The sequence below is a fragment of the Lepidochelys kempii genome, chromosome 27 (assembly GCF_965140285.1).
Source record: "Lepidochelys kempii isolate rLepKem1 chromosome 27, rLepKem1.hap1, whole genome shotgun sequence".
NCBI lineage: Eukaryota > Metazoa > Chordata > Testudines > Cheloniidae > Lepidochelys > Lepidochelys kempii.
The window spans coordinates 5,790,334-5,809,460 of record NC_136406.1 but is presented as its reverse complement, the minus strand read 5'-3'; the positions used below and the strand labels follow the sequence as shown (position 1 = coordinate 5,809,460).

The 19,127-nt window shown below is 55.3% G+C and overlaps 2 protein-coding genes across 2 annotated transcripts; both read right to left on the bottom strand.

The window, feature by feature from the left end:
- Window positions 1-1,623: 1,623 nt before the first annotated feature.
- PRR29 (proline rich 29) lies at window positions 1,624-17,795 on the bottom strand. The gene is made up of 6 exons (XM_073326129.2): window positions 17,553-17,795; window positions 15,565-15,655; window positions 11,957-12,072; window positions 6,138-6,337; window positions 4,599-4,669; window positions 1,624-4,004 (listed from the first exon to the last, which is right to left on the bottom strand). The coding sequence occupies exons 1-6, from the start codon at window positions 17,793-17,795 to the stop codon at window positions 3,973-3,975; spliced, it is 753 nt and encodes a 250-aa protein (XP_073182230.1). The 3' UTR covers window positions 1,624-3,972.
- Window positions 8,820-11,454, bottom strand: LOC144929061 (uncharacterized). The gene is made up of 2 exons (XM_078850723.1): window positions 9,841-11,454; window positions 8,820-9,452 (listed from the first exon to the last, which is right to left on the bottom strand). Exons 1-2 carry the CDS (start codon window positions 10,358-10,360, stop codon window positions 8,911-8,913), a joined length of 1,062 nt encoding a protein of 353 aa, XP_078706849.1. The 5' UTR covers window positions 10,361-11,454; the 3' UTR covers window positions 8,820-8,910.
- Window positions 17,796-19,127: the final 1,332 nt, after the last annotated feature.

The window sequence follows — 19,127 nt, the reverse complement described above, 5'->3', positions numbered from 1 at the left end:
TTGGAGAGGCCCCGATGAACCGTGGGATGGGGCAGGATCTGCAGTGACCCTGCTCCTCTCCTTTGGCTGGGCCTTTTACTCCCTGAGGGTTTCCTGCTGTGGTGGCCAGCAGGTCCCTGCCACGCTGGAGTGGGGGCAGCTCCGGGAGCCTCAGAGAAGTTCCCAGGACAGGATGATATGGGCAGCCTGGCCTCAGCCATCCTGCATGGGCCATGCAGCCTGGCCGGCCCTTACCCTGGGCTGCCCCACGTGCCTCATCTACAGTCCCCCAGCCCTCACCCTACTGCTGGGACCCCCTTTGTGCCTGGTGCAGCCGCACAGCACCCCATGGCAGGGAGCGGCCTGGCGCAGCACGGACCCACAGGCCAGCCCTGGGTATGTTTCAGACCACGGGCCAGCTGCTATGAAGCCACGGCTCACCATGAAGGCGGAGCCACCCCTTGGGCTGGCAGAACAGGGGTGTAACTGGCCCAGGAGAGGGGAATTCCTCCCTGAGCCCCTAGGGACAGTTCGATAGGAGGGTTCCTGGTTGTCCTTGTCCCTCATGCCCATCCCCTCTTGAGTCTTAGGCCTGGGCTCAGCTCTGCTGCCAGTGTCTGGGTTGGCACGGCCCCATAGCACCCTGGCAAGGATCCCATGTCCCCTCCCTGCAGACAACTCTCCCCATATGGCCCCTTGGGCCTAAAGGGCTGGGCCAGCCCCCTCTCCACTGGGGACGGCCCCAGCCAGCTGGCCTCCGAGCTCCTGCCTCCTCAAGGGCCAGTCAGCCCTGGCCTCTGCTCAGACCGCTCTCCCCAGCCCCATCCTACTGTCCCTGAGGCCCCGCTGCCTCCCCTAGCACTATGGGTCGCTACGCCTGCTCCCTTAGGACTCTCCCAGCAGCACCGCGCCATCCTCATGGCGATCAGGGGAGGTCCCGGATGACTGGAAAAAGGCTAATGTAGTGCCCAGCTTTAAAAAAGGGAAGAAGGAGGATCCTGGGAACTACAGACCAGTCAGCCTCACCTCAGTCCCTGGAAAAATCATGGAGCAGGTCCTCAAGGAATCAATTCTGAAGCACTTAGAAGAGAGGAAAGTGATCAGGAACAGTCAGCATGGATTCACCAAGGGCAAGTCATGCCTGACTAACCTAATTGCCTTCTATGACGAGACAACTGGCTCAGTGGATGAGGGAAAAGCAGTGGACGTGTTATTCCTTGACTTTAGCAAAGCTTTTGACACGGTCTCCCACAGTATTCTTGCCAGCAAGTTAAAGAAGTATGGGCTGGATGAATGGACTATAAGGTGGATAGAAAGCTGGCTAGATTGTCGGGCTCAACGGGTAGTGATCAATGGCTCCATGTCTAGTTGGCAGCCGGTATCAAGTGGAGTGCCCCAAGGGTCGGTCCTGGGGCCGGTTTTGTTCAATATCTTCATAAATGATCTGGAGGATGGTGTGGATTGCACTCTCAGCAAATTTGCGGATGATACTAAACTGGGAGGAGTGGTAGATACGCTGGAGGGGAGGGATAGGATACAGAAGGACCTAGACAAATTGGAGGATTGGGCCAAAAGAAATCTGATGAGGTTCAATAAGGATAAGTGCAGGGTCCTGCACTTAGGATGGAAGAACCCAATGCACAGCTACAGACTAGGGACCGAATGGCTAGGCAGCAGTTCTGCGGAAAAGGACCTAGGGGTGACAGTGGACGAGAAGCTGGATATGAGTCAACAGTGTGCCCTTGTTGCCAAGAAGGCCAATGGCATTTTGGGATGTATAAGTAGGGGCATAGCGAGCAGATCGAGGGACGTGATCGTTCCCCTCTATTCGACATTGGTGAGGCCTCATCTGGAGTACTGTGTCCAGTTTTGGGCCCCACACTACAAGAAGGATGTGGAAAAATTTGAAAACGTCCAGAGGAGGGCAACAAAAAGGATTAGGGGACTGGAACACATGACTTATGAGGAGAGGCTGAGGGAACTGGGATTGTTTAGTCTGCGTAAGAGAAGAATGAGTTGGGATTTGATAGCTGCTTTCAACTACCTGAAAGGGGGTTCCAAAGAGGATGGATCTAGACTGTTCTCAGTGGTAGCAGATGACAGAACGAGGAGTAATGGTCTCAAGTTGCAGTGGGGGAGGTTTAGGTTGGATATTAGGAAAAACTTTTTCACTAGGAGGGTGGTGAAACACTGGAATGCGTTACCTAGGGAGATGGTGGAATCTCCTTCCTTAGAAGTTTTTAAGGTCAGGCTTGACAAAGCCCTGGCTGGGATGATTTAACTGGGGATTGGTCCTGCTTTGAGCAGGGGGTTGGACTAGATGACCTCCTGAGGTCCCTTCCAAGCCTGATATTCTATGATTCTATGATCCTCACTGGGCTGCTCTGCCTCCTGTTCTGCCCCCAGCCCGCAAGGGCTGCTCCTCCTGGCCACTGCTCTGCTGGGCTCGGCCAGCTGCAGCCTCCACCCTGCCCTCTCTCTCCTGTCTCCTTCTGCTCACTCTGGGTCACAGCCTGCTGTGACGAAGCAGGGAGGTTTCTGTTGTGTTCAACGGTTTGCATGTAGGGGGCATGGGACTCAGTTTCCCTGGGTGTTACTGGTTTAACAAGGTGGTGGGAGAGGGAGTTTGTTGTTACAGAGGGCCAAGCGAACGGCCTGGAGAATGTGTACCCCAGTGACTGGTGACCTGGTGACCGGCCTGGAGAATGGGTACCCCAGCAACTGGTGACCTGGTGACCGGGAGGCCCAGGTCAGGAGTCACAGCCAGTTCTGGCCAGTGGGAGGACAATTGGCTGTGAAGAGAGGACCCCGGTGACCTGACCAACTGGTTCCAGCCAGAGGGGAAACAAAGGATGGATGAGAGGAGAGGAGGCCCAGGGAGGCCTGTTTACATGGGACAGAAAACAAAGGACAGAGGCTGGACTTGGGGGACAGTGATATCGGATGCCCAGCTGGAAGCAGGGGGTCTTTGGGCTGGGAGGGGAGAGCAAGCAGAGCCCATCTGGAGGCTGCAGAAACCTAGACATCCTGTGCTGAGGGAAGCTAGGCCTGAGGCCCTGAGAGTTTCCTGTGCTGTGTTCAGATGCTCAATAAACCCTCCTGTTTAATGCTGGCTGAGAGTCACTCCGGTCTAGAGAACAGGGTTGCATTATTCCCTCTGGGCGTGGAGGCCCCAGGGGTCCAGAGCGAGTGGACTCCCTGGGGGGCCCATGGCAGAGACAGGCGTGCTAAGGCTCAGAGAGGTGTGGTTCCAGGAGGCAGAAGGGCCTATGGCTTGACCCACAAGAGAGAGTGGACCCCTGAGAAGGGCTGTCACGCCAAAGGGGGTTCCTCCCAGGGACCATACAGAGCCGGGAGAGAGCACGAGTCCTGTGAGTCCGTGACACCTGCCCCTCTGCTGGCCAGACGCTGCCCTGTGCCTTCCTGCTCATCTCAATGTGATCCAGAGGGCAGGCAGCTGGCTCGTTCCCTCATACCCTGGAGATACCAGTGGTGCGTGTGTAACCCACTGGTGAGCGGTACGTCAGCTCCCCCTCAGGCCTATCCACAGCTGTCACGGCTCCCAGCTCCAGGCACTCACGGCTAGCTTGGGAGGGCGCCAGTTCAATCCCCGGTGTGTGGGCCAAGAGCATGGCTGTCACATAAGGATGGTGCAGGCCAAGGTGGCACTCAGACATAGCTGACAACCAGGCACCAGCCCTGCCCATCCTGAGAGAGCCAGGCCCAGGACACCAGGACTGTCCACTTCCCCAGGAACCTCGAGGTCCCTTCCATGGCAGCAGAGGAAGGGAGAGGACGCATCAGATGGCAGCCCGTCGCTGCCGGAGCTAGTCCAGTTAATGAGGGGGGACAAAGGACAGAGCGGTCGGTCAGGGCCCAACGCACCAGCTTCGCTGGGCTGGGGGGACACCTGCTGCAGCAGGGATCCCTGGAGCCAGGCAGGGACACGGGTGCAGGTGAAGAGGAGAGCTCCCAGGAGGCACAGAGCCAGGCTCACAGCTTGCCCTGGGTGTAGTCGTAATACTCTGCGGAGAGAGAGGGGAGGTGGTGACAGTGCAGCGAGGGGGCAGCCCGTGGCCCTGCCCTGCCCTGCCCTCCTGGATGTCAGAGGGATGCAAGGCCAGAGGGACCCCAACGCCGGGCCCAGAGCCACCCAGCGAGGGCTGGGAGGGATTCGGCCTGGCCACGTGGGCCATGGGAGCAGAACCCAAGGGGAGCCGGCAGGGACGCCAGCAGGAAGGGTTGTGCTGCAGGGTTGTGCTGCAGGCTGGAGCTAACCTGCATTTACTGACCCCGCTCCTGGCCCTTGGGGCTGTTGCTTTTCGGATCCCTGACCCAGGGCTTGGCCCTTCAGCGGGGAAGGCGAGCGCTGTGTACATGGGCTGGCCCAATGGCGCGGGACCTGGGAGGGTTAAGGCCTGTGCTAGCAGCCCGGGTGGGGGCAGTGACAGTGATGCCGAGGCTGAAGGGGGAGATGGGCTGGGCCCCTCACAATCCCCGTCAGGCTGGCGGGAGTCGTGAGGGGAAGGGGTGTGTCTGCAGCTGGAGGGGAGAGATGGCCACCTCTGCAGGTAGGAGCTGTGCCAAGGGCAGGCTTGGGTGGGGAAGGGCGTCCTTACCAGTGGCCGGTGGGACGTCAGCTCCCACTGTCCCCGTGGCGCTGGGCGGCGGGGGCGGAGGGACCACTTTGCTGTGGAAACAAAGCGAGGGCAGGGAGTCAGCAGCGAAGGGGGCAGGAGGGAGCTCCCCATCCCCTGAAACAAGCCAAACCACCGCGGCCTGCAGGGGCTAGTGGAGGGAACAGTTCGGGAGTCCTGGAGGCAGAGAGCCGGGACAGAGAAGACCCTCGGGCTCACACAGTAGGAAGGCCCTGTATCTAAAATCCCGCTCCTAAATCTCTCCCCCCACCCACGGCATAGCCCATCTCCCAGTGATGCTTCACCTGTCACCCCGGGTGCTAGTTAGCACCCAGGGGCCCAGCTAGGCAAGGAGCCCTGTTGTGCCCGGAGCTGTGCGCGTGCCCACACACACACAGACACTGTTGTGTCAGGGTGCTGCCCACACACACACACAGAGTTGTGCCAGGTGCTCCACACACACACACACACACACACATGCACACACACAGAGTAAGAGCCACTCCCCGCCCCAAAGAGCTCACAATGTGAACAGAGAAGGCGACGGGCAGGAGAGGGGAACGTTCCATCCCTGCGTTACCCAGGCACAGAGATGAAGTGACTACCCCAGCATTACCCCGGGAGTCTGTGTCAGGGCCAGGGATCGAACCTGGATCTCCTGAGTCCTAGCCCAGTGCCTAGCCACAAGGACATAAATGTCGAAGGTGCGGGTCTGGTTAATTACATCTTATAAAATTAGCTGCCCCCTGAGGCCCCAGGTCCCACTGTCCAGGTTCCCTGGCTGCTCTTCGTCACCCCTCGTGGCAAGGGCTGGGTGAAAACTGCTCATGTAAACAGGAAGCCTGAAAATTGGGTTTCTGCCCCAATGACTGTGTTCATGGCACTCCCTGGGAAACTTCACATTTTTGTAAAAAACTGGAATGTCCCCAAACCAAACATTTCTCTTTGTCTGTCCCGCTGCAGTGGCTCATGGGAGCTGCAGTTCAGTTTCCACATGCCCCCATTCCCTTCTATGGGCCGGGCTACATCTCCCGCAATGTGCAGGGGGCCTCATGCACCCCTCTCTCCAGACAGGCCCCCTGCTAGTGCCCAGGCTGGGATTTTAATATGCACCTTGGAATGGCCCCCCCACCCCAGTCCTGTCTCCCACCTGCACCCCTCCCTGCCTCCACGGAAGGGACTGGCCCGGGGTCTGAATGAGAGGAGGTGGAGGACCTGGTGAGTGCGGTCCATGGGATTCTAACCCGGTCAGAGGGGATGTAGTTAACTAAATGGGAGAATTTACTGGAATTCTTGAATTCCCTGCAGCTGGCTCCGCCCATCTCCCACTTTGATGCAGCTGGGACCAGGACGTTTCCCACCTTCCCTGCTTGTTTGATAAACCCATCACCCCCCTTCTCTGCCCATGCACCAGCATCTCCTCCCTCTGCTGGCCTAGGCCCACCTCCCCAGCACTCAGCATCTGACTCCCTACGCCTCCTGTGGCTGGCTCCCCAGTGACAGAGCATTCTCATTACTCACTCCTCCCGAATCCTGCCTGCTGGGGCTGGGTGTGGGTCCAGGCCGACATGGCGTATGCTAGGGGGCTCCTGTGCCCATGCTGGAGGCTGTGCCAGGGGCTGCCATGGGGGGCTGGGAGTGGTGCTGGGGTATGGTGCGTAATGGTGGTGAAATACCACATCTGCTTCTTCATCTTCAGTGTGCAGAGGGACCAGGTTCACCTGCAGGGAAGGAATAAAAGGCTCTGTGGGGTGTCTCCTTACCCTTGGCCATGACCGCTACCCCTGGAGCTTTACCTGACCCTCGGTAACTGTGTTTAGAGAATTGTTTCCTAAGCCCACCAAGACACCCCCATGCTCACAGGCTCTGCAGCTCACAGCTGGGCTTGCCGGCTGCTCTTACAGCTTACGGCTGGTGACCCTGATCATAGAATCATAGGATCATAGAAGATTAGGGTTGAAAGAGACCTCAGTAAGTCATCAGGTCCAACCCATTGCTCAAAGCAGGACCAACCCCAACTAAATCATCCCAGCCAGGGCTTTGTCAAGCCAGGCCTTAAAAACTTCTAAGGAAGGAGATTCCACCACCTCCCTAGGTAACCCCAGTGCTTCACCACCCTCCCAGTGAAATAGTGTTTCCTAATATCCAGCCTAGACCTCCCCCACTGCAACTTGAGACCATTGTTCCTTGTTCTGTCATCTGCCACCACTGAGAACAGCTGAGCTGCATCCTCTCTGGGACCCTCTAGCTCAGTGGTTTGAACATTGGCCTGCTAAACCCAGGGTTGTGAGTTCAATCCTTGAGGGGACCATTTAGGGATCGGGGCAAAAATTGGGGATTGGTTCTGCTTTGAGCAGGGGGTTGGACTAGATGACCTCCTGAAGTCCCTTCCAACCCTGATATTCTATGATTCTGGTAGTTGAAGGTTGCTATTAAATCCCCCCTCATTCTTCTCTTCTGAAGACTAGGGGCATGGCTACACTTGCAGATTATAGCTCTGTGAGTTAAACCAGCCCTTGGAGAGCGCTGTTGTGTGTTCACACTGACAGGAAAAAGCGCACTGGCATGGCCACAATTGCGGCACTTTCAGCGGCATTGGGAGTGGTGCATTATGGGCACCTATCGCACAGAGGACCTCTTCCCATTCTGGCGCTGTGGCTTGTGGGAAGGGGGCAGGGAGCGCAGGGCATTCTGGGTCCTGTCCCAATGCCCCGTGATGCATCACTTCGCATCCCAGCAAACCCTGTGCTTCCATTCACATTTGGTGCCATCTTTCAATGTTTTTTGTACTGCGCGTGCTGTCTTCCTTTTTGGTCTGTGGGAATGGAGCCCAAAGTGCTGAGGAGTATGCTGATGGGTGTCACCAGCATGTCACGTCTGGCAGTCGAGTTACTCCTTAAGCTACAAACTGACAGTGAGGAGTCCAATGATGATGTCGACTCGCATAACGCATGTGACACGAGATTGCTTGTGGCATTCACAGACATGCTCACCGCAGTGGAATGCCGCTTTTGGGCTCGGGAAACAAGCACTGAATGGTGGGATCACATTGTCATGCAAGTCTGGGATGACGAGCAGTGGCTGCAGAACTTTCGGATCAGAAAAGTCAGTTTCATGGGACTGTGTGATGAGCTTGGCCCCACCCTGTGGTGCAAGGACACGAGATTGAGAGCTGCCCTGCTGGTGGAGAAGCGGGTGGCTATTGCAATCTGGAAGTTGGCAACTCCGGACAGCTACCGATGGGTTGCTAACCAGTTCTGAGTGTGAAACTCGACCGCTGGAATCATGTTGATGCAAGTTTGCAGGGCCATTAATCACATCCTGCTCAGAAGAACCGTGACTCTATGTAACGTGCATGACATTGTGGCTGGCTTTCCACAAATGGGTTTCCCTAACTGCAGAGGGGTGATAGATGGGACGCATATTCCAATTCTGGCACCAGCCCACCTAGCCTCCGAGTACATTAATCGGAAGGGGTATTTCTCTATGGTTCTCCAGGTGCTTGTGCATCACCGTGGGCATTTCACTGACATTAATGCAGGCTGGCCTGGAAAGGTGCATGACACACACATCTTTCGGAACACTGGCCTGTTCTTCCCAGACCAGAAGATCACCATGGGGGAAGTTGAAATACCCATTGTGATCCTTGGAGACCCCACTTACCTTTTAATGCTGTGGCTTATGAAACCCTATACAGGGAGCCTTGACAGCAGCAAGGAGTGGTTCAACAACAGGCTGAGTCTGCAGAATTGGGTGCACAATGACTGTGGAGTGTGCTTTTGGCCATTTAAAGGGCTGCTGGCACTGTCTGTATGGGAAGCTAGACCTGGCCGATGACAACATCCCCACGGTTATATCCACGTGCTGTACCCTCCATAGCACTTGTTAAGGGAAGGGTGAAAGATTCACTCGGGCATGGACCTTGGAGTTTTAACACCTGGAGGCTGAATTTGAGCAGCCAGAGAGCAGGGTTATTAGAGGGGCCCAGCGCAGGGCTGCAAGGATTAGGGATGCCTTGAGGGAGCAATTTGAGGCTGAAAGCCACCAGTAATGTCTGGTGCCCTGCACGGGAGTGAAGTGCAGTGGTTCCAATGTTAGTAGGAATCTGTGTTTGCTACACTGACTTGCGGTGCCTGTTGCTTTCCTGGGCTAAGGTATCTTTTACTTTATGCAATAATAAAGAATGTTTTCAAAGCCAAAATATCCATTTATTGAAAAGAAAAAATTCATTTATTGAAAAGAAACACAACTGCTTGGGAAACAGGAAGGGCAAGGGGGTGGGGTGGGGAATGGTTCAATCACAGATTTGTGTATGTCCTGTTCTCATACTCAGCCTTCCTGTCTGGAGTGCTGTGCAATGAGGGCTGGCTCTACTGCATGGTGATGGGGGCTGAGCGCGGTGGGTCGGGGTCGTAGTTTGCAGGGCTGGGTGGTGAAGCTCCAGGTGTTGGAAGCAGCTGGTGGCGATAAGAACCCAGATGTTGGGGAAAGTGGGTTGGAGGTGATATGGGGGCACAAGGGAAAGAGTTTTGGGACAAGGGCTATGTGCGGGGGTATGGTAGTGCTTCGCCTGCATTGCTACGAGCGCCTGGATCGAGTCCGCTTGGCGCTCCATGATGCTTAGCAGCCGCTCTGTGCTTTGGTGCTGGCGATCCGCATTCTGCCGGCGGACCCTCCTTTCACTCTCCTGCCACTCCTGTGCTTTTTTATTTTCATTAAGGGATTGCTGCATTACTTCATGCAGCATGTCCTCTTTTCTTCTACGTGGCCGCTTCCTAATTCTTTGGAGTCTTTCGGCTGTTGATAACAAGGATGGCTGAGATCTCAAGGTTGCATCTGTAAAGCCAAAATGCAACACTTAACAGATGCAGCATTGTTCACACCAGACAGAGCAATGATTCAGCCATACTTAAACTAGACAAGCACAGTCTACACAATAGCAGAAATTGCCCATCCCAAAGCGATCACACATAACCCACGGGAGCCCCAAAATGGTGGCATGGACATGTTAGCCTGACTGGGACAAGGAGTACAGTAGCGCTCCCAAGGAACCTGTACAAATAGATTGCCCAGCTTCTGCCTGAGACCTTTGAAGAGATCACTGAGGCCGATTACTGAGCACATCAACGCCCTATTCTGCATCTAGGCATGCATGCAGCCCTAACCCTCCTTGCCCCAAGAGCCCACACTGAACAACTTCCTTCCCAAAATAAAAGCCGCTTACCGGGCATGTCCTCTGGTGTTTGTCCTTCCCCAAGCACCAGCCGCTGCGACTGGCTACCTTCCTCCTGGCTTGAGAACAGCTCCTGACTGCATGCACCTAGGGATGCTGGGCTGTTCCCCTCCTCCTCAGCACCCTCGCTCCCGCTTTCCTCCTCCTCCTGCCTTGTTGAACTGGGCTCTGAAATGTCCATGGTGGTACTCAGAGTGGAGGTGGAGTCGCCCCCAAGTATTGCATCCAGCTCTTTGTAGAAACGGCAGGTCGTGGGGGCAGCACCGGAGTGGCAGTTTGCCTTGCAGGCTTTGCGGTAGGCATTCTGCAGCTCCTTCACTTTAACCCTGCACTGCTGTGCATCCCAGTCATGGCCCCTTTCCATCATGTCCCTTGATATCTGCCCAAAGGTATCGTAATTCCTACGGCTGGAGCGCAGCTGGGACTGGACAGCTTCCTCCCCACAAACACTGATGAGGTCCTGCACCTCACCATTGCTCCATACTGGGGATCGCCTGGCGCGTGGAGGCATGGTCACCTGGAAAGATTCACTGAGAGCACTCCACGCCTGGCTGAGCAAACAGGAAGGGGATTTTCAAAATTCCCAGAGAATTTAAAGGGCGGGTCTGACGGTTGGTCACCTGAGGGCAGGGCAGTAGAGTTCAAAGTGATGACCAGAGTGGCCAGAACAGGCATTGTGGGACACTTCTGGAGGCTGATCAGAGCTCACTAACAGACCAGGAGCATCAAGCGTTATGCTTCTCGTTGAGGTGGATTATTACCAGGAGCGCTCCAGACGCAGAGTCCAGGTGCTCTACGTGCCTTGCCAGTATGCACGCATCATGAGTTAGGGCGCCCGGGGCTGTTTTAATGCACTCTAACTCCCAAGTGTAGCCATGCCCTTAGATTATTCCAGGGAAAGAATTTTAAAATCTTATTTACATTCCGCTGCTAGGACAGGGACTTACTCACCTTCTGCACCTAGGTCAGTGGCTCAGGCAGTGAACTCAGGTCAAGTTCTAGTCAATATTTCTGTGACGCTGACAGATTAGGGGCCAGCTCTTGCCAAAGCCCCAGGCCTCACTGAACGCTTACAAATGCATGGCTGGAAGCCATGTCAATTCCCTTGTGTATTAGTATAGATCAAAGTGGTTGTTAAATGTAGAAGAGTGTTTAAACTTCACGAAAACTAATGGGATGTTACATGCATGGTTTTTACTACTCTTTAGCCTGTTATAATGTAGCAAACATTCACATTGTGTTACCCCGTAAGTAAATAACCCACTAAACGAGAAAGAAGCCTTGTGGCATGCAAATGACAAACTTTAACAGGAAAGTGCTAATTTCAAAGCAAGCGGTCATTGCGTGTGTGATGATTGGAGGTCAAAGACTCTAAATGCATTCCTCAGTCTCCGTCCTCAAAGGAAAAGCCCAAATGGGTAGTGACCCCGGCAGCCTGCTTTCTGTGAGAAGAAGCTATAAGTGTGGATTCACAGGGAATCCTTCATCTCTGGACTGTTTGGATCCTAACAGGGCAGAATAACTGAACGAGAAGATGGAAATCCCCAGAGTTATTCTGTGTAGCCCTGAGAGACTTTTGGGAAACTAGCAGACTACTACATCTCTGCTACCATTTGGAATTACAGTCTGTGACTCACCTGTACATATATTGTACCTGCTTTAACCTCTCAATAACTCTCATTCCTTTCTCTTAGCTAATAAACCTTTAGTTACTTTACTATAGAATTGGCCACAGGCATTGTCTTTGGTGTAAGATCTAGGGTACCAATTGATCTGAGGTAAGTGACTGGGCTCTCGGGACTGGAAGCAACCTGAACGTGGTGTGATGTTTGGTATAAGTGACTATTTATCCCAAAGTCCAGTTTGTCGGGGTGGCAAGATAGAGTGGAGAATCCAAGGGGACTATCTGTGACTCCATGGTTAGAATGGGATAGTGATCTAGGAGTACACATTTGTTACTGGCTTGGTGAAATCTAATTAGAAACCACACCACCAGCTGGGGGCGTCTGCGCTTGTTTGTGACAGTCTGCCCTGAGGCAGGAACTCACGGTGGTGGGCTACTCCAGACAGCGTGACAGTCTCGTCCTCGTCAGGCAGACACACATACCTGGGCAGCAGCGGGAGCTGGGTTGAATCCAAAGGATGTCAATGCGGCCATCGTCATGTTGTTCATGATCACCTGATGCATTTGGGCATTTTGTATCATCATGAACTCTATCAAATCTGCCAGGGGGAAAGAACAACCCCTCACTATAGAGCTGGGTGAGAATGAGCGAGCAAAGCCATTCAGCTCAGAGTAACAGTCAGTTCGACTGACTAATGCCAAGCTATTTGCTGGCTGTTGTGCACAGAGCTCCGAGAAGATCGATAAGAGGCTGTTAATCGTATCTTAGGGGACACGGCCATAGCTTTGCTGTGTCAGGAATTCCTGTAGCTGGTTTCAAGAATTGGAGCAGTCTGACCTGATGTCAGCTGTGACCTCATAAAAGCATGAAGCAAGATGCTTGGAAACAGTTAACCCGGCTGTGTGATGCTTCCTGGGGATGACCAGGGTTGGGAGGCACCTCGCTACCACCTGCTCCTAGCATGAGGCTTGTCTGTGCCTCCCAGGGGTCAGCTCCCCACCTCCACCAGCAATGGGCAACACAAGCCCTTTTCTCTCAGCCTGCCCACTCTGCTGGGTAGCAACAGGCACGCGCCCAGCCCCAAGCATCCCCCTGGAGTGTCCAGCCCCCGTTTCACTGGCCACTTGCAAAATTCCCAGGTCCGCTGTTCCCAAAGGACCAGCACCCCGGATTACCAGAGACACCACGGGACCACCGCTCCGCTCAGGTCACAGCACTGATTCATGGTGAAACCAAGTGTAAGCTTACTGAACAGAGATTCAAGTAATAGTAAGTGGGTAGAAGCAGTGATGAGCTGCCAAAATCTTAACAACCAGTTCCCTCCTCACCCCACGAGGGGGTCGTGGCCCCCCCCGGGACCCCTGCCCTATCCACCCCCCTCCGCTGTCTCTTGACTGCCCCCAGAACCGGGCAGGAGGGTCTCGTGGGCCATCGTAGTGGGTGTTCACCCCGCCCCGCCCCTAAGAGCCAGAGGGACCTGCCGGGGGGCAAGGTGGGAAGTCCCAGCGGTGCTTACCTGAGGCAGCTCCTGGGAAGTATCCGGCAGGTCCCTCTGGCTCCCAGGGGTAGGGTAGCAAAGTTAGGGGGGTAGCAGGGGGAGCAGCTGCTCCCCGCACTGATCACATCAAAAATGGCACCTTAGGAGCCAACTCCATGGGTGCTCCGGGGCTGGAGCACTGAAGGGGAAAATTTTGTGGGTGCAGAGCACCCACTGGCAGCTCCCCACCCCGCGCCTGGCCCCAGCTCACCTCCACTCCGTCTCCTCCCCTGAACGCCCTCCCCGCCCTCCCCCTGGCTTCCTGCGAATCAGCTGTTCACGCGGGAAGCCTGGGAGGGCTGAGAAGCAATCAGCGGCTTCCTGCTCAGGCCCAGGGAGGCGGAGGTGAGCTGGGGTGGTGAGCGGTTCCCCTGCGTGCCCTCGCCCCCCAGGTTACCTGCTACGGCACGGGCAGCCCTCCTTGTGTCCCCCCGCCCCAATTCACCTCCACTCTGCCTCCGCCTCTCCGCGCAAAGCCGCCACTTGATTCTCAGCCCTCCCAGGCTTCCAACACAAACAGCTGATTCGCAGGAAGCCGGGGGGAGGGCGGAGAAGCAGAGCGGGGCAGAGCGTAACTCAGGGGCAGAGGTGAGCTGGGGACGGGGACAAGGACAGGGACGGGAAGGGGAGCTGCTGGTGGGTGCTCTGCACCCACCAAATTTTCCCTGTGGGTACTCCAGCCCCGGAGCACCCATGGGGTCAGTGCCTAAGGCACCACTTTTGGCTGGTTGTTAAATTTAGAAGCCTTTTTAGAACCGGTTCTAAAAGGGTTTCTAAATTTAACAACCGGTTCCAGCGAACCAGTGCGAACTGGCTTCAGCTCACCCCCGGGTAGAAGTTTTGGAAACAACTGGTTCCAACTTTTAAAAAAAGTCATACCATGCCTTCTAGAGCTTAGACTTACCTAGCAAGCCATTCCCCTGTCTCATACAGATTAGCTCAACCAGACTCTTCCTCCTAGAGTTTAACAGACAGGCTGGCCCTGGCCCTCCATTCTGAAGACATGCATGCTGGCTGCTTGTCCGCTAGGTAGGTACTGGGTGTCTCTCTTCATTCTCCAGAGATACCAGACTAAGGGCTTGTCTACACTTGAAATGCTACAGCGGCACAGCTCCGCCTCTAATGGTCTGGTGTAGACACTACCTGCAGCGATGGGAGGAGTTCTCCTGTTGGCATAGGGGAGCCACCGCCCCAAGAGATGGCCACTAGGGCCTTGTCTACACTACACAGTTTCGTTGACGCAAGTTACGCCGACAATCAAAAAATGGTGTAATGACATCGCTTGTGCATGTTCGTACGGGGCTCTTTCTGTCGGTGGAGCATATCCAGAGTTGGTGCTCTAGCATCGACAGAGAGAGCAGTGCACTGTGGGTAGCTATCCCACGGTGCTACTCGCCACCTACTTGCTGGGAAGACGCGAGGTGAGCTGTCCTCGCCGAGCAAACAGGAAGTGGAATTTCCAGAATTCTTGGACCTTTAAAGGGGGAGTGGTGAATGCCTGCTACCTGGGTGCAGGGCAGTGGAGTTTGAACTGCTGACCAGAGCGGTCAGGATGGGCATTGTGGGACACCTCCTGGAGGCCATGTACAGTGACATAGCCAGGCGCGGTGTCTACACGCTAACACACTGTGCTGGAAAAAGCTCTATGCTTCTCATCAAGGTGGTTTTATTTTGTCGGCAAAGCAGGAGAGTTCTGTCGGAAAGACCAGTGCAGTGTGTACACCTCCACTGTTTTGTCGATGAAACCTGACTTTTGTCAACAAAACTGTGTAGTGTAGACAAGGCCTAGGTCAAGAGAAGAATTCTTCCATCAACCTAGAACTGCCTACACTGGGGGGTTAGGTTGGCTTACCTACACCACTCAGGGGTGTGGAGTTTTCACAGCCCTGAGTGACAGAGTTAAGACGACTTAATTGTCTAGCGTAGACCAGGCCAAATTCTTTGATCTTAATCATAAACAGGACAACCCCCTGCTGTGTGTTCCTTTCTGCAGATCTCTCCTTGACTAGACAATCTTGATTAGCTCATGGCACCGTATGCGGATCGACTTACATTGTAAGAAACTCAATGATCAGCCAGGGAGAGAGAGAAGCCTCTCCTACCCCCTGCCTGAACCGAATCTGTTTATCACCTTCAAGTGACCTGTCTGAACTTACACATCTTCAGAGCATAGTTTTCAGTGTGGTGACATAACTCCTTAAATATCACCCATACCTACATCTCCCAGTGACTAGGATGACCAGTGCTTTACTGGCTGTTGGTAGAGACTTCCGTGCCATGCTTTGCCGCACTGAGGTGTAGGCATTAGACCCAAGGGATCCTTGTAAACCTCTAGGTACCCTCTATGCCTGCTACAAGTTGGCACCAAGTGGGCTCTGGGTCACGAGTACCTGCTTTAAAAGGGATGATGTGCCCTGTTTGGTTTCTTTCGAATTGATAAAGATATCCATTTAAACCATTGTTCTGGTTGGTTTTTAGCATGAGAATTTCAGCCGCAGTATTGTTAGTGTTGCTGAACTTGCAGGGAAGGTTTTATGTTTTACAGTCTCCTACCTTCTCGGACGTGTCCTGGCCTTACGGGCTGAGTGAAAGGAGACAGGATCCCAGAGATCTGCTGAAATACTGTCATTGGCTGTTGGGGAATCTAGAAAACAATGCAGAGAGCAACTAATCTGAGAGGGCTGTGGGGGGCGATTGGGGGGAGGAAGGACTGGGAGTGGGGGGGAATTGGGGAGAGGCAGCTGTGGGGGTGAAGGGGCCACACCCCACCCCTCTGGAGGGTGAGCCACATGTGGGGTGCAGAGCCGGCCTGCTGCAGCCCGCCAGCACAGGCATATCTGGGAGGTTTCAGCACGGGGCAGCCCTCGATGATCCTCTGCCCTCACGGGCGAGGGCTCCGGACAGGGCCTCGCACCCGGCAGAGCCAGGAGCAGTCGGGGGGGAATCTCACAAGGAGGCCTAGTCCCAGCCCAAACCGCCACCCCAACCCTCCTCATCCCACCTCACCCCAACCTCCCTCGCCCCAATCCCACCCAACTCCCAGCCTCCCCTCACCCCAACCCCCCCTCATCCCACCTCACCCCAACCTCCCCTTGCCCCATCCCCCCTCACCCCAATCCCACCCAACTCCCAGCCTCACCTCACCCCAAACCCCCCCTCATCCCACCTCACCCCAACCTCCCCTCACCCCATCCCCCCCTCGCCCCAATCCTACCCAACTCCCAGCCTCATCTCACCCCAACCCCTCATCATCCCACCTCACCCCAACCTCCCCTCACCCCAAACTCCCTCGCCCCATCCCACACAACTCCCAGCCTCACCTCACCCCAACCCCCCTCATCCCACCCCAACCCCACCCAACTTCCAGCCTCACCTCACCCAACCCCCCTCACCCCAACTCCACCCAACTTCCAGCCTCACCTCAACCTCCCCTCACCCCACCTCACCCCAACCTCCCCTCACCCCAATCCCACACAACTTCCAGCCTCATCTCGCCCCAACCCCCCTCATCCCACCTCAGCCCCTCCCCCCCTCCCCTCACCCCAACCTCCCCTCACCCCAATCCCACCCAACTCTCAGCCTCACCTCACCCCAACCCCCCTCATCCCACCTCACCCCCCCAACTCCCAGCCTCATCCCCCCTCTCCCCAATCCCAACCACCCCTCACCCCAACCCCACATTCCTACCTGGGGTTACCACCTGGCTGGTATTTGACTGGCCTGGCTGGTTTTTTATGGATTTGCAGTTGACCGAAAAATAATTTAATCTGCTGGGGTTTTTTCACGTGGGTCTGAAGAGTTGCGTTATTGTCACACCGCACTGGGCTAGCTAAAGCTCAAAGTGTCTGTGGCTGGCGAGAGATGCTGCAGCGTTCCCATGCCACAGTTTAAGCAATAACAGGTCAAAAGTACTGAAGATACAGCCACTGTCTGCCCACCACCACACAAGTGCACCGCAGGTGTGCGAGAGAGGGTTTGAGTCACAAGAGTGAGGAGACCTGCGCGGTCACCCACCTTCTCTATGTATGTTCTCTCACTAGACACTATAAAGTGGCGTGGGGAGGGGGGGTTGCAGAGTTGCTTTGTGGGGGTGGGCGCCAGTGTTTGTACATTTCAAAGGTGGTACTCTACTCCCACTCCCACCCTCACCTCACTCCAGCGCCTCCCACTCCTGACCTGGGCTCCCCCAGCCTGCTCACTCCCACCCCAACTCGCCAACCCCCGCACCTCATCCCAGTCCCTCCCCTGATTACCCTGTCTCACCCTAGTCTCCTCTCCAGCCCTGGCCCCATCAGAGAGCCCAGGACACTAGGTCTCCTGGGGGCGGACACTGTCACCAGCAGTCCTGGCAGAGGGGTGGAGGAACAGCCAGAAACGCAGTGCCCTGACCATCTCTCACCGTGGCAAAGGGAAGCCCAGCCCAAGAAATCAAGACCTGGCTGCCCCATAGCTGCCCCGTCCCTGGGGCCAGGCAGTGCCAGCCATGCATGAGCAACTCAGCAAGACCTTAATCTGCGGCTCGGTCTCCAGGATTTACCTACCGGCTGTTGGATGATCTGTACCCGTGGTGGAGTCTCCCCCCGGGCCTCAGCTGCCCCCAAATACATGGTGAAGATGCAGCCCCCGTCTGGAAGGAGCTTGCCAGTGAGGGCTGGATGGGAGCAACCCTGCAGGGAGCAGGAAAACAGTAGCTGGCCAGTACAGCTCGTTGCTATAGATGCCGTGTGCAAACAAACCCGCTCCAGAGGCCGAGAAGGCGTCTCAGCAGGGCTCTCCCAGTGCATTGTGTCCCCAGAAACACAGGCCCTGGCTCTGGAGAACCCCTGCACTGAAATGAAGCAGGTACACTCAAGGGGCTGAGTTAAGGGTGCAGCCTTCACTCTGGCATTCCTAGCCTTAGAGGGCACAAGCTTGTAGCCCCATCATCCTGCTAGGGCCGGAGGGTGATCCTGATCTGAGGAAACACTCACCAGCATGAGGCAGGGGTTCACACTCTGGCTCCGGGTCACATCCCTGCGCCCGCAAGGTTAGCCACGCACCAGCAATGGTGCGGTCACCCTGAACTTTGGGAAGAAAGGCTCAAAAGCCAGGCCACGTATCCGCAAACCCAAAAAGTGACCGAAAAGAGAGATTTCAGAGGCCGAGCTACGACTAAAGCAGAACAATCGCCCAGCTCCCACTGTGTTCCAGGGACCAGAACCTCCTAGTATCAAAGGAGGGTCAGATTTGTAAAGGTACCAGGCACTGAAGATGCGCTTGGTGGGATTTTCCAAAGCTCCTAGGCTACTAAGACAGAAAGGCAGCATGGTCCAGTGGTTAGTGCACTAGGCCTTGTGAGACCTGGGTTCAGTTCCCAGCTGTGCTACACACTTCCCGTGTGACCATGGGCATCTCTGGTTCTCTGCTCCCAGGGGGCTCCTAGCCCTGCCCTGCTTAACAGGGGGGTTGGGAGAGTAAATACATTAAAGATTGGGATGGTCAGTTGCTGTAGTGAAGGGGGCTAGATAAGGACCTAAGACAGAGTCACGGTCAAACAAGTCATTGGCTTACAAGGGACCAGCAAAGACAGAGTCTGTCAAGTTCTAGTTGGTGCTCTAACCACTGGCCATCCTGTCCCTCTGATTCTAGGACACTTTGCCTTGGGGAGCTCCTATAAGGCACAAAGGAAAGGAGAGGTGTCTGCAAAGCCACGAAGCTGCCCCGGAGTGAAAAGGGGTCATACAGAGCAGCTGACACCCTGCTAAGAAAGGCGGAAGGCTGGATGGAGTGGAAGGTGTCGGTAAGCGCAGGCTGGGGATCTACGGCAGCTGGGACGAGGGAAGTCTGTTAAGCGATTTCTCAAGAGGATGATTTTGTCAGGGCCTTTCATATTTGGATCTGTCTCTTTCCCTTTAGAGTGGGAGCCTCTGCTCCTCCCACTTAGCCCCCAGCTTGACCGGAGCCCCCCCCCAAGGATCAAAGGCTCTAAGGGTGTTGTTCTCTCCTTACAAAGAGACGCTTTCACGAGGCCTGAGATAATAGTGAGCTAATGGAAGCCCTTTCAAGTGCCGCACTTCCAGGTGCAAAGCGTTTGGGGAAGGGAGCAGTGAGCTGCGACTGACCTGGTGGGAGGAACT